This window comes from Mytilus trossulus, chromosome 2 (assembly GCF_036588685.1).
Source record: "Mytilus trossulus isolate FHL-02 chromosome 2, PNRI_Mtr1.1.1.hap1, whole genome shotgun sequence".
NCBI lineage: Eukaryota > Metazoa > Mollusca > Bivalvia > Mytilida > Mytilidae > Mytilus > Mytilus trossulus.
In genome coordinates, this window is record NC_086374.1 from 37,957,721 (window position 1) to 37,970,911 (window position 13,191).

Consider the following 13,191-nt stretch of genomic DNA (forward strand, 5'->3'; position numbering starts at 1 on the left):
TTGATTTAGTGTACAGATGTAATTATCAGTCAGAGAAAAAACCTTGCGTAAACTTACGGTATATCGACAGATTGTAGACCAGTGAGTGTACATATGTGTATAACAATAATAAGCTTATATAAGAACAAAAACTACAGTAATGTTTTTTCTCTACAGGACAACTGGTATTTAGACTTTGGACTGATTTCAGCATTGTTTGTTGGATTTAGGATTGTTTCCTTCATCATTCTTGTTATACGAGCCAAAAGATCTAGTGCTTAAAAGTATTAAAACAATACCTGTTTGAGATGGTTGTGTGTCTGAGTGTTAGAAATAAGATATGGGATTGGAAAAAAGTTCCTGAAATTCCTGAATTTACATACTTAGTACATTTTTCATGAGGAGAAAATTCACAGATTTTGTGGTTCATCAGTTCCATCAATACTAATACCCAACAAGAGGCATGTACTCCATTGACTTGATTTATGTAAAGTCTGAGACAATAGATCGATAAACCTTGTTTTGTAATGATTGTTCAGTCACTGTAATGATAGTTTAAACAATCTAATAAAGAAATTATACTTACTATATTTCTATGATGTAAAGAATTTAACCTTTTTACAGATGAATGTTTTACTAGGATAACACTTTTTGTAAGTGATATAAATACTCATATTAGATTTTATTTCTACTATTTACCTCAAAATGAATAGGTCAGTTTTAATGAGATGAAACCATTAGATGGTTTCCTGTTTATTATTTAATGTCATATTTTAACAGTTTTATGTGTTGATATGAAGTTGTAGATATTTTAAAAATCAAATCTATTTTATTTGTCGGCTGTCAGCTTTTGTATGTGATATTTATATGGCTCTGACATGTGTTTAATTTTATAATTATAGATTATCGTGGATCATCTCAACGAGATTGATTTTTCTCGCTTGAGCTGGTACAGCGAAAGTGAGAAAAGCAAGCGAGTTGAGATGAACAATGATAATCTATTTATCGCTATTTTACCTATGACGACGTTGTCAATTTCATCATGTTCATGTCAATTTCGTTAGCAACGCCACGTGGCCTCCTTAGTTTCTAGTGATAATTATTCCATCTCAAGCGAGTAGCATGATATGAAAATTATCACAAAAAAAGATCAAACGAAAAATGCACAAAATAGCGATAATAATTAATACTGTTTTTAATCTTGTATTTTTCTTTACCAATAAATTATCTGAAATTAATTGTGCAATATTTTTGTCCATGCTTTATTCATGGATTTTATTGTTTCTATGTAATACTCAAGTAAATTTTAATATTTCAGTGGCGGATCCAGAGGGGGGGTTCCGGGGGTGCGCACCCCCCCTTTATTTTTGCCGATCAATGCATTTGTATCGGGACATATGTTTTGCACCCCCCCTTTGCCCTGGGTTAGCACCCCCCCCCTTTCGAAAATTCCTGCATCCGCCCCTGTATTTCAAATATGAATTAAATTTGTTGATGTGATTATTTTAGAAGTTTCATAATTTTAATTCAAATGCTGGAATTATTTTCAGTCTTGTTGTTGCTATACCAGAATGTCAAATGGTTGTCTTTTATTTTGCAGAAACTTTTATTCAATAATGTAAGAAATCATTTTTTGAAAGTTTAGTTTTTATTCAAAGTTACACATGTTACAAGCAGATGTCAGCTTGTATTATGCATTGTTGAATTATCTCCCTTTATACAAGGAGAATATCAGGAGACTGTTAGTTATGATTACCCAAATTACTGTACCAAGTACAAAGTCAGCCAGATAACTCAGATTTAATGAAACACAAATTCATACTTTATTATACCATGTTAAAAAATCATTTAAGCATATTACTATTAGAATATGAAATAAGTTTAATACACAAATATTACATGTAAATCAGTCATATTTGTAAATTAATAATATTCCTCATGCATCTTTATATCAAATAATAAAATATATTTTCTGTGTTTTAAAGTACACAACTTTCTGTAAATTGTAAAATTAATTGAATGTAGGTGTAGATATGATCATAATTCAACCCTCAACCTGATTGTATTGAAAATATAGCTCAAGCATCTCTTTAAAGTATAACCATGATAGTAATGTAAATCTTATGAAATGTTACGGAAAGAAGTTGGGGAAAAAAGGATGAAACTGATCATGTAATCATATACTTGGTGTCTGGCATCAAACTTCTCTTTATTCATGTAAAAACAATACATTTTATCATCTGATGTAATCTTATTTACTCTTCAAAGTAATGTCAGCATTAAAATACTTAAGTGATTTTATTTTACATTTACATGTAGTCCATTGATTTGTGAATATTGACCAATTTCTTTTAGTTCAGTATGAATTTAATGATGTCAACTTTGACCTGAGAAAATTGTTTTAAGGGTCATAATTTTTAGAAGAATGCATATTTATCTGTGATATTATTAAGTCATATTCCAGTTTGACATAATCGTTTTGGTTTTTGATATTGTAGAAATATTTTATGAATAAAAATTATAATTTAATTGTTTTTCTTTAATAAATATAAGAACAACATAAGGATAGTTGAGCTGTTAACATATGGTATATATACCACCTTGCAAAAGATCAAGTGTGAAGCATCATAGCTTTCTTTCTTTGCAAGTCTTTCTGTCAATCTATTTTTAAAAAAGCTGACCTTCAGAAAGTACTGAGCAAATGTAACAAAACTCAGTGACCTTGACCTTTGTTTGTGAAAAATGAATGCAAACATCTGAATAGAAATGCAAGCAAATGAACAAGCATATTCAAATGAAGATACAAATGTAGCAGCTCTCATTAGAAATTGAATCAAACTAAGTGGTATTGAGACACCAACCCTTTCTTCCATATACAATGCCAAAGAATAAATCCTTAGCTTGCTCAAATCAAAATCTGTTACCTTGGTGAATCCATTTTCTCCACCAGGCATACCACAATATGATTACAAATTCAAGCTGGTGAGGAATCATATTTATGTGTATGAGTTAAGGAAAAGATCACTCCACTGGTTAACTGTAATCCTGTGAGCTATCATTGTTATGATTCATCAAGTACTCGTATCTCATTCACATGTTTTTATGCTAAATTAACTTGAATATTTGCCTCTTGAAGTGAAGCAGCCATTGATCGATCACTCAATCATCAGTCATTCCAAGAAAATACTGGTATAATAAATACCTTACAAAATTCATGTTTGATTTTGATAAAAAATGAAAGTCAGCAACATAAAAAAAAAACTTCAAACTTACAAATGCATGAATAGAGTAACATACTCACTTCTATCATGCTATTCACAGTAATAACAGTTAATCACAAGGATGATGAAAGAAAGGCACTAGAAACATATCTTGCACAAAGATATAATCTTAAAAAACAATTCTGGTCTCATACAAGTGAGAGGTTAAGCTAGCTATAAAACCAGGTTCAATCCACTATTTTCTACATAAGGGTATGGAGTATGACATCTGTTATCCATTCATTTTACGTGTTTGAGCATTTGATTTTGCCATTTTATTAGGGACTTTCCCTTTTAAATTTTCCTCTGAGTTCAGTACTTTTGTGGTTTTACTTTTCATTGTTGTACAAACTTTTCACTTACCACTGAAGTATGCTTAGCAGTTCTGACATTACAAGCAATTATTTAATTTGATGTTTGCAGACATTTCAAAATGATATGGTTAAAAGAACAATAAGGAATGGTATTTAGATCGTCTGTAAACATTATAACGATCATTTTTACTTTTTCTCTGCAGAATTCAGGGAACTATATGATGTAGAGATTAAATCTTTGATAAGAATGAAACTTACATTGATTGTTAGTGAAGGGTTAACACAGTTACACTTTTTCAAACCAGGTTAATTTGACTATAATAGAACAGAATCATTTAACCTATGAAATGAATATTAACATTCCTATACTATATCACTGTTATATTACTAGTAGTTTGTTTTAATCTCCATTAATTCTCTCTTCATTCCATTTCTTCTAACTTTATAACAGTTAACAAAATTGCATATTGCACATTGTTGGTTAAATACTAATTGTTGAATTGTCAATTTAGTTATAAAGCCACTAAATAAACCAAAAGAATGCAGAATGTAGACATGTGATGTATTTTTGAAGCGGAGTTGTGACTTTGGTTTGGATATTCTACTGTTTCTCCAGGCATGATGGGTTCATCTAACAAAGACATCTGACAGCTTGGTATCCGTTTTTTATATGTTCCGTCACCACATGTAGGAACTTCGTCTGTCTTACAGAAAAGGTTTTCGTTAATGGATAAAACTTCTTTCCCTGCTAACTGTGAAGGTGAGTGCAATGAGCAAGTGTTATTCACTAGTTCAAAATCTTTTGAATTTCGTCCAGCCTCAAAAATCCATGTTGTATTACATGAACAGTCAATTGCGTTTTGATGTAATTTAATTTTCTTTACAGATGGATTTTTCAATATGTTTTTAAGTCCGCACAATGATGACGGAAATGTACATCTGATAATTTCAAACTGGTCGATAGCATCAAACTTTTGGAAGAGTTTTGGTTTCATATCAAATACTTGCATTGATCTGAGCTGCACCAGTCTCATATTTGACCAGTCATGGAAGACAAAGTTCTCCATATTAGCAGCAGTGAAATCTTCTATCACAAACTTGTCCACGTGTTTGATATCATTGAAAGCGTATTCATGCAATTTTTGGATAGTAACTTTTCTCATGACTATTTCCTTTATATGTGAAAGGTGAGAAAATCCATTTGTGACTATTTGACCAATTCTCACATTTGAAAATTCTAGCTTTGTCAGATTACTCAAGTCTGATATTGAACATGTGTGTATAAATGTAAAATTCGAATTAATAAAACTTATGGTTTTCAAATTTTTGAACATTTGTAAAGTATTTTTCCCGAAGTTGTTGAACGATGAAACATCAAAAACAATATCTTTCATATCGTCTGGCAAACCTATGGGAAATCTATCTAGTCCTTTACAAATCACTTTTCTGTCATGAGAGCATGAGCACATAAATGGACACTCATCTGGATTCTGACTTCCAACTGTTACTATGTTGATGAGGAAAAGGAGAAATTTCATTCTAGAAAAAAGCACATGAAATTAGATTTTTAATGTATGTACTTAAAGTTCTCTTATCTTAGCATGTTAAAAATGTTATACCTACTTCTATCAGTTTTCCTCACTTTATAATATTTGATATTTAAATACTGTGATCTCTATTTTTCTTCTCTAATGAGAATGGTATAAGCATATTCAAAAACCGTTGGAATATTTTGTGTCTTTTTTTTATCTACATTTATATAATGCTATATATTTTAAGAAATAATAAGTCATTTTGTCAAACTTTCATTAATGAAATGCAGCTCCAGGCGACACGAAAAGTGAACTGTACTTTAATCAGTTACAATTTACTCCTTTAAACTGACATTAAGTACCGATGCATAATTGAATATGTAATAATTTGTTAAGTACTCTTAAGTCATATTTCCACGAGTGTCTACACTTTTTCAGTTTTGTACATTATTTGTTCTGTATTTTTGTCAATTAAGGGAATAATAGTACGTATTTTATAAAGCTATGAAAATCCATCAGTCAATATACAAAACCGTATATGTTCTATGTTTTATAAATTGGACCTAGAATGTGTGTACATGTATGATTTTATATAGCAGAGGTTTATATTTTTGCAATATTGATCTTAAAAGTTATTATATTATCAATCAAATAGCTACCGTATCTTTTTGACATATACAATACAAATGGATACTTTTTTAAACACAGAATTTATTTTCTGAAGTTAGATTGCTTGCTACATTGAACAAAAATGCGGGTTTTTGTTCTGGATTAAATTTTAAAAACTTACCTGTAATTTTTGCTTCTTCGGTAGAAGTCAGGAAATGGGAGGCATTTGAAAAAATGATCGCATTATATTAAAATTAGATTGTGAATTACAACAATTATCCAACAAGCAATTTCCTGTGACACACAAAGTAATGACAGGAAATACTAAGTACAGGGTGATAGGTCGACGGTCGCAAAAAAATAAGAATTATTATCAAATATTTCACATTGTTCGGAATACTGTATTAAAATAAATTAAGAATTATATGAATTTTTAAGTAGGTTAATTTCAATGGATAATTTGCTAAAAGTTGACATATATCCCCAAGTTTTGTTATGATTGCATTAGAAAAAAAACTATATTCATAGTTATTACTGCCAGTCAGGAAAAAGGGTGTGTATATTACAATTCACTGTAAACCCCACAGAAAAACATATTTTCCAGTTTCGGAGTTTTCTTTCGTGACTGTTCACAAAGAAAATAAACGAGCTGAAAATTAATATATAATCCACAAAAATCAACCTCTACGCCACGAATATCAAACATTGGCCCCCTTACTGACAGTCAGGATGAATGAATTAGAAATATGCCTTTTTGTTGTAGAAATATAGTACAGTAAAATGTATCCTTTATATATAAGGTTCATACCCCTTTACTGTTTCAGTTTTGGAGTTTGCGTTCGTGATATGCATTTCATGACTTTCACTGAGAATATAGACAGATATGCAGAAATCCACAACAATAACCTACCTTTTAATCATTTTGATTTACTAACATTTTCCCGAAGTATCCGGCGTAATGTAATCTTTAGACGTTTATAATTTACTGCAGAAATATTGTTCAAAACTATTGCCCTTTCAATGAATCCTATTATGGGCTATGTTGAAACCATCACCATCTATATCTAAGAATTAAGACATTACATTTACGACAGGCGAGATCAAGACCAAGCTCGGCTCAATGTGGCAAGCTATTTTGCCCATTTCTTAGTCGTGATTTAAACAAGAAACTTGATAGTCTGTATTTTGTATGAACTTAATGCTAATTTTAAAAAAAAATTGAAAGCGTTAATATACACATTTTGCATGAAGCGAATCATGCAAAAACATGTTCGCATGAAACGCTTTTATAATTCTTTAAATTAACAAAGAGAAGCATTTTATTCTAATTATATTTTGCCTTTCGTCTGTTTTCAAAATACATGTATGTAATGTTATGATGTGCACGTACAGTAACCCTGAATTTCATTGAGATATGAATGATGACTTAGGTATGCATTCTGTGAGAAGCTCATTCAAGATTATGCTAAAATGTATGTCAATATGCGAAATCAAAATATTCGATGTCCAGCAACAAAATTACGAAATCTTATTAAAGCATTCGTTGAACTGATAGCGAATAAAGTAGAATTTAACCTATGATTATTCCAAGTGGAACATGTATGTTACACATATCATTTGTACACTTGTATACTTCCTTAATTGGTAATCTGACAGTTAAAAATAGAAATGAATCAAATATATATAGTGTAAAAGAGGGACGAAAGATACCAAAGGGACAGTCAAACTCATAAATCTAAAACAAACTGACAACACCATGACTAAAAATGAAAAAGACAAACAGATGAATAATAGTACGTATGACAAAACATAGAAAACTAAAGAATAAACAACACGAACCCAGTGTTTAAGTACTATTATGCAAGCATTTGCAGAAGAAATGTTAAGTACTATTATGCAAGCATTTGCAGAAAAATATTAAAAGAAATGAGGTTGATTTACATTCAAAACAAATCTGAAATAATCTGTTCCTCTCTCACTTCTGTATTTAATCAATTTTGCATAAGTTAAATAAACACACAAAAGTCGGTTACTGGTGTTCACGGTCAGGAGGATAGGCAACTGAGGACACATATTCGCTACCATCTCTTTCAAATCGCACAGATAAATGCATACAATCAAGCATTACTTTGACTTCTAAAGGAAAAACGTTGGTGCTAAATATGGATAAGACATATTAATGAAGTATGTGTATATCTTAGATCAAGAAAAACACTTCAAACACAAATAAATTTATGCACATTGCCTGAGCATAATATTCATCATAAAAATGCCCTAAAATCCAACCCATTAATATAACTATCATACTACTAAATCGTGGTCAGAGCATTTAATTGATATAAGAAGCTGTAGTATGAGTGCCAATGATTGACATAGTGCTTGCTATACAAGTCAATGATTGATACAGTGATTGCTATACAAGTCAATCATTGATATAGTGATTGCTATACAAGTCAATGATTGATATAGTGATTGCTATACAATTCAATGATTGATATAGTGATTGCTATACAAGTCAATAATTGACATAGTGCTTGCTATACAAGTCAATAATTCATTACAGTGTCTGCTATACAAGTCAATAATTCATTACAGTGTCTGCTATACAAGTCAATAATTCATTATAGTGTCTGCTATACAAGTCAATAATTCATTATAGTGTCTGCTATACAAGTCAATGATTGATATAGTGCTTGCTATACAAGTCAATACTTCATTATAGTGTCTGCTATACAAGTCAATAATTCATTATAGTGTATGCTATACAAGTCAATAATTCATTACAGTGTCTGCTATACAAGTCAATAATTCATTATAGTGTCTGCTATACAAGTCAATAATTCATTACAGTGTCTGCTATACAAGTCAATAATTCATTATAGTGTCTGCTATACAAGTCAATAATTCATTATAGTGTCTGCTATACAAGTCAATGATTGATATAGTGCTTGCTATACAAGTCAATACTTCATTATAGTGTCTGCTATACAAGTCAATAATTCATTATAGTGTCTGCTATACAAGTCAATGATTGATATAGTGCTTGCTATACAAGTCAATACTTCATTATAGTGCCTGCTATACAAGTCAATGATTTATATAGTGCTTGATATACAAGTCAATAATTCATAACAGTGCCTGCTATACAAGTCAATAATTCATAACAGTGCCTGCTATACAAGTTATTGATTTATATAGTGCTTGCTATACAAGTCAATGATTTATATAGTGCTTGCTATACAAGTCATTGATTTATATAGTGCTTGCTATACAAGTCATTGATTTATATAATGCTTGCTATACAAGTTACGGATTTATATATATGCAGAAGCTAATGCTTTTATTTGGCATGGTTTTAAATCTTTGAACTAATGCTTTGTTAAATTGAAATAACATGTGTATTCATTGATATGTGCAATTCTATAGTAACTATTTTAATTTTTCAAACAGTTATGTTGCATTTTGCACGTGGAAACAGAATCAGTTTTTAAGCACTCTTGGATAATTGCAGCCATTATCTTATTCAATCACTGAACACCAATAAATATGTATACTTCATATGCTTGAAAACCATAAACACAAAAGAACACTCTCAGCATTTAAAATCATAAAAAAATATTCATTAATCAGAAGCAATATGTACCACCCAGTAACAACCATGACTTAGTCATTGTTTATTTGGGATGAAATGAAATAAAATAGGGATTCTTAAAAAAGAGGGACGAAAGATGCCAAAGGGACAGTCAAACTCATAAATCGAAAACAAACTGATAACGCAATTGCTAAAAATAAAAAAGACAAACAGACAAGCAACAGTACACATGACACAACACCAAAATCTAGGGGTGATCGCAGGTGCTCCAGAAGGATAAGCAGATCCTGCTCCACATGTGGAGCCCCTCGTGTTGTTTATGTGATAACAAATCCAGTAAATAGTCTCATTCGGTAGGTCACATTCATGAAAGAGAAGGGGTTGTAGTTACGACGTAGAGAACATATCCGATATCATTTGTGAAACGGTTATTCCATAACGGTCAACCAACTCGTGATGGTGTCCGTAAAATTTACGAAGCGATGATTTCAACTTCACCATTTGGTTTAATAGCTTCCTTGTGAGCAGGGAAGGATGGAGGGTCTCTAAACCATCACAACTGCTGTTGGCACAATGAATTTATACTTTACTCAAATTAATGCCGTAGTTCGTTACTTACCAATAATCCTATAGTTATTTTTAAATAACAATTTTTTTTTTCTGAATCGTTAGGGACGACATCAAAAAATCAATGAAGGATAAAAACAACTTAATTCAAATAGTTTGGAGTCGGAGTGGGGTTTGGGGTCAAAATTGCTGCAAGTTTTGTTTAATTGACATCGATTTTATATATATCCTTATTGGTCAACCAATTTTTGATGTCGTCACTTATCATGCAAAGAAGTATTTTTTCATTTATTATAAAAATTGCTGGTAATGTATATTGTACGTCAAGATATGTTTTTACGTTTTTAAATGATACTTTTGGTTTACACATATGACTGATAGGAATAACAACACTAAGCATTATTTCACTTTGCGTTTGATGTTTTTATGTACATGTTGTGATGTTGTGTGGTGAATTGATAAAACAAGTATCCTTTCTGTTCATATATAAATATATGACAATACTGTATGCAATCTTCTATCTAGAACATCAACCAATACTATAGTTTTAAACAGCGAAGATTAATCAAGTTAAGGACTTTAAGACATACTGCATCCTTTTTTATTGGACTGCACCATGCGCAATTTTATTCAATTATTCACTACAACTTGATTTTTTCAATCATAACAGAACGAGTATTTGTGGTACTTTTAGTTTGTCGGTACAAATATGTATGTATTCTTTCTCTGTTGAATTCATGAACTATCTTGCTGTGATCTAAAGAATATAACTTCTGAATTGGTTTTGTATAGAATAATTAATCGTGTAAATGTTTATTAAAGCAAATAATAGACTGTTTAAAAACAAAATCATATAACCTGAACGGTTTGCAATTGGATATTTAATTAAACGTTTCTGAACCATATCAGATGTATATTAATTGTTTTATTCCATTTCTTCTGACTTTTTCAAAGTTAAGTTGTCGGAGTTTAATATTGTACACTGTTAGTTAAATATTGTTTATGGAATTATCCTTTCAGTTTTAAGGCTACTGAAAGAACCGCAACGAAACACAAAGTAGACATGTGAACGTGTCTGTGTGTGCCGGCGTTGTGGAATTCGTTGGGAAATTCTTGACAACTTGGTGTCCTTGTTTTATATGTTCCGTCACCACATTCAGAAATTTCGTCTGTCTTACAGAAAAGGTTTTTGTCAATAGATAAAACTTCTTTCGTTGCTAACTGTGATCGCGAGTTCAATGAGCAAGTGTTATTCGCTAGTCTTAAATCTTTTGCACTTCGACCGACTTCAAAAATCCATTTCGTATTACACGAACAGTTAATTGCATTTTGATGTAATTTAATATTCTTTACAGATGGATTTCGCAAGATGTCTTTAAGTCCACACATTGATGACGGAAAGGTACATTCGGTTATTTCAAACTGATCGATTGCATCAAACTTCTTGAAGGGTATTGAGTTCATGTTCAGTACTTGGACTTTTTTTAGCTGCACTAGTTTCATATTTGACCAGTCATGGAATACACAGTTCTCCATATTAGCAGCAGTGAAAAATTTCATCACAAACTTGTCCACGTGTTTTATATTATTGAAAGCGTATTTATGCATTCTTTGGACAAGCACGTTTTTCATTACTATTTCCTTTATTTGTGAGAGGTGAGAAAATCCATGTGTTTCAATTTGATCAATCCTCACATTTGAAAATTCTAGTTTTGTCAGATTACTCAAGTCTGATATTGAACATGGGTGTATATATGTAAAATTCGAATTGATAAAAGTTATGGTTTTCAAATTCTGGAATGTTTGAAAAGTATTTTTCTCGAAATTGTTGAACGACGAATCACGAAAAACAATATCTTTCATATCGTCTGGCAAACCTGTAGGAAATCTATCTAGTCCTATACAAATCACTTTTTTGTCATGGGAGCATTTGCAGGTAATTGGACACCCATCTGGATTCTGACTTCCAATTGCAACAATTTCTATGGTGGCGAGAAAAAAGAGGAGTTTCATTCTGAAATGGCATAATGAATAAAATTGTATATTGACTATATTCCTGTTATGTTAGCATGAACAAATAAGGTACCCACATCTCTCCGTTCTGAAGTATAAATGGCAGGATAATAGAAAAAAGCAATGGACCTTTTTGTCATGCACTGATAATCGAAAAAATCCTTATATCTTCACAAACTGATGTTAACACATTTAAATACCGTGTCCCTCTATCGTTCCCTTTCCTAGTGTCAAAATATATAAATTATAATATCAACATCTCTGTCTCTCTCATTATGATGTCAATATGTTTCTAAGTACTGTATCCATCATTCTTCCTTGTATGCTATCAATATACTAAAATAATGAGTCATATATCTTCCTTCTTTCTCTGATATGTTTGTACCTTTAATGTGTAAAATATTTGCTACAAGTTTCATTTTAAGTTGATGGTTATAAATAAAGGCAACATAAGTATATCGCTGATCAAAAGTCATAAACCGATAGAGAAGAAACAAATCCTGGTTACAAACTGAAAAACGAAGGAAACACATCAGGTAAAAGAGGAAAACAACGAAACAACAGAAATTCTGAAGTGCAACAAAAACCAATTCCAATGCAACATACATACATAGAAACGAACTATTAGATAAGAATGTCATATGTCTATATATCAAACTTGGTACAGGAGATTTTTAGACAAAATGGTGGATTGAGCCTGGTTTCGTGGCTAGACAAATCTCGCTTTTAATGGCATTGTGTTTAGAATATCGCTTAAATGACAATATTCCATGACAGGAATACAGTAACATGCATCTTTTCTGTAAATTCATTGTGCTCAGCTTTGAAAAAAGAAATGTTACTTCTGACGACACCAAAAGTGAGATGCATATTAATCACTTACAATTTATTCCTGCAAATTGTCATTCAGATGCATAATGAGACATGATATAATTGATTAAATGTTTTTTGGTAATTCTTTATACGAAAGTACTCATACTGACATAAGTTCTAAAGTTGTCTCTTATTTCCAACTTTTATATATTTGTTTCTATATCTTAGACACTGAAGTATTTTCAGTTATATGGAATTTAGCATTTTAACAAGATCATGCTTTTGATAATGAACAAAGATTTGTTTGTGTAGTTAGATTAATAGCTACATATACAAATTTGATTTAATAAGTATGCATTTTTTTCTGGTTTTGAAATGGTATCAGAATAAAACTTACTTGTTTTTAGACTTGTTCAATGAAAAATCAGGAAATGAGATGCATTTGAAATAAGATCACATAATAATAATTTGGTAATGTGAATTACAACAATTATCAAACCAGCAATTTCCTG

The 13,191-nt window shown here is 30.9% G+C and overlaps 3 protein-coding genes across 4 annotated transcripts in view; 1 reads left to right on the plus strand and 2 right to left on the minus strand.

The window, feature by feature from the left end:
- LOC134707143 (protein white-like) overlaps positions 1-2,506 on the plus strand; it is a 37,165-nt gene extending 34,659 nt beyond the window's left edge. For both annotated transcript variants that reach the window (XM_063566681.1, XM_063566680.1), the window contains exon 19: positions 157-2,506. In XM_063566681.1, the coding sequence (XP_063422751.1) occupies positions 157-261 (105 nt within the window). In that variant the 3' untranslated portion in view covers positions 262-2,506. The remainder of the gene's footprint in view (positions 1-156) is intronic.
- A 1,124-nt stretch (positions 2,507-3,630) lies between these two features.
- Positions 3,631-6,010, minus strand: LOC134707147 (leucine-rich repeat-containing protein 4-like). Its single transcript, XM_063566684.1, has 2 exons — positions 5,876-6,010; positions 3,631-5,092 (listed from the first exon to the last, which is right to left on the minus strand). The coding sequence occupies exon 2, from the start codon at positions 5,089-5,091 to the stop codon at positions 4,066-4,068; it is 1,026 nt and encodes a 341-aa protein (XP_063422754.1). The 5' UTR covers position 5,092; positions 5,876-6,010; the 3' UTR covers positions 3,631-4,065.
- A 4,640-nt stretch (positions 6,011-10,650) lies between these two features.
- On the minus strand, positions 10,651-13,191 carry LOC134705111 (leucine-rich repeat and immunoglobulin-like domain-containing nogo receptor-interacting protein 1-B). Its single transcript, XM_063563872.1, has 2 exons — positions 13,077-13,191; positions 10,651-11,867 (listed from the first exon to the last, which is right to left on the minus strand). The coding sequence occupies exon 2, from the start codon at positions 11,864-11,866 to the stop codon at positions 10,862-10,864; it is 1,005 nt and encodes a 334-aa protein (XP_063419942.1). The 5' UTR covers position 11,867; positions 13,077-13,191; the 3' UTR covers positions 10,651-10,861.

What these genes read in the sequence shown, in the direction of transcription:
- LOC134707147 (XM_063566684.1), bottom strand. Translation starts at nt 5,091, where the DNA reads ATGAAATTTCTCCTTTTCCTCATCAACATAGTAACAGTTGGAAGTCAG.
- LOC134705111 (XM_063563872.1), bottom strand. Translation starts at nt 11,866, where the DNA reads ATGAAACTCCTCTTTTTTCTCGCCACCATAGAAATTGTTGCAATTGGA.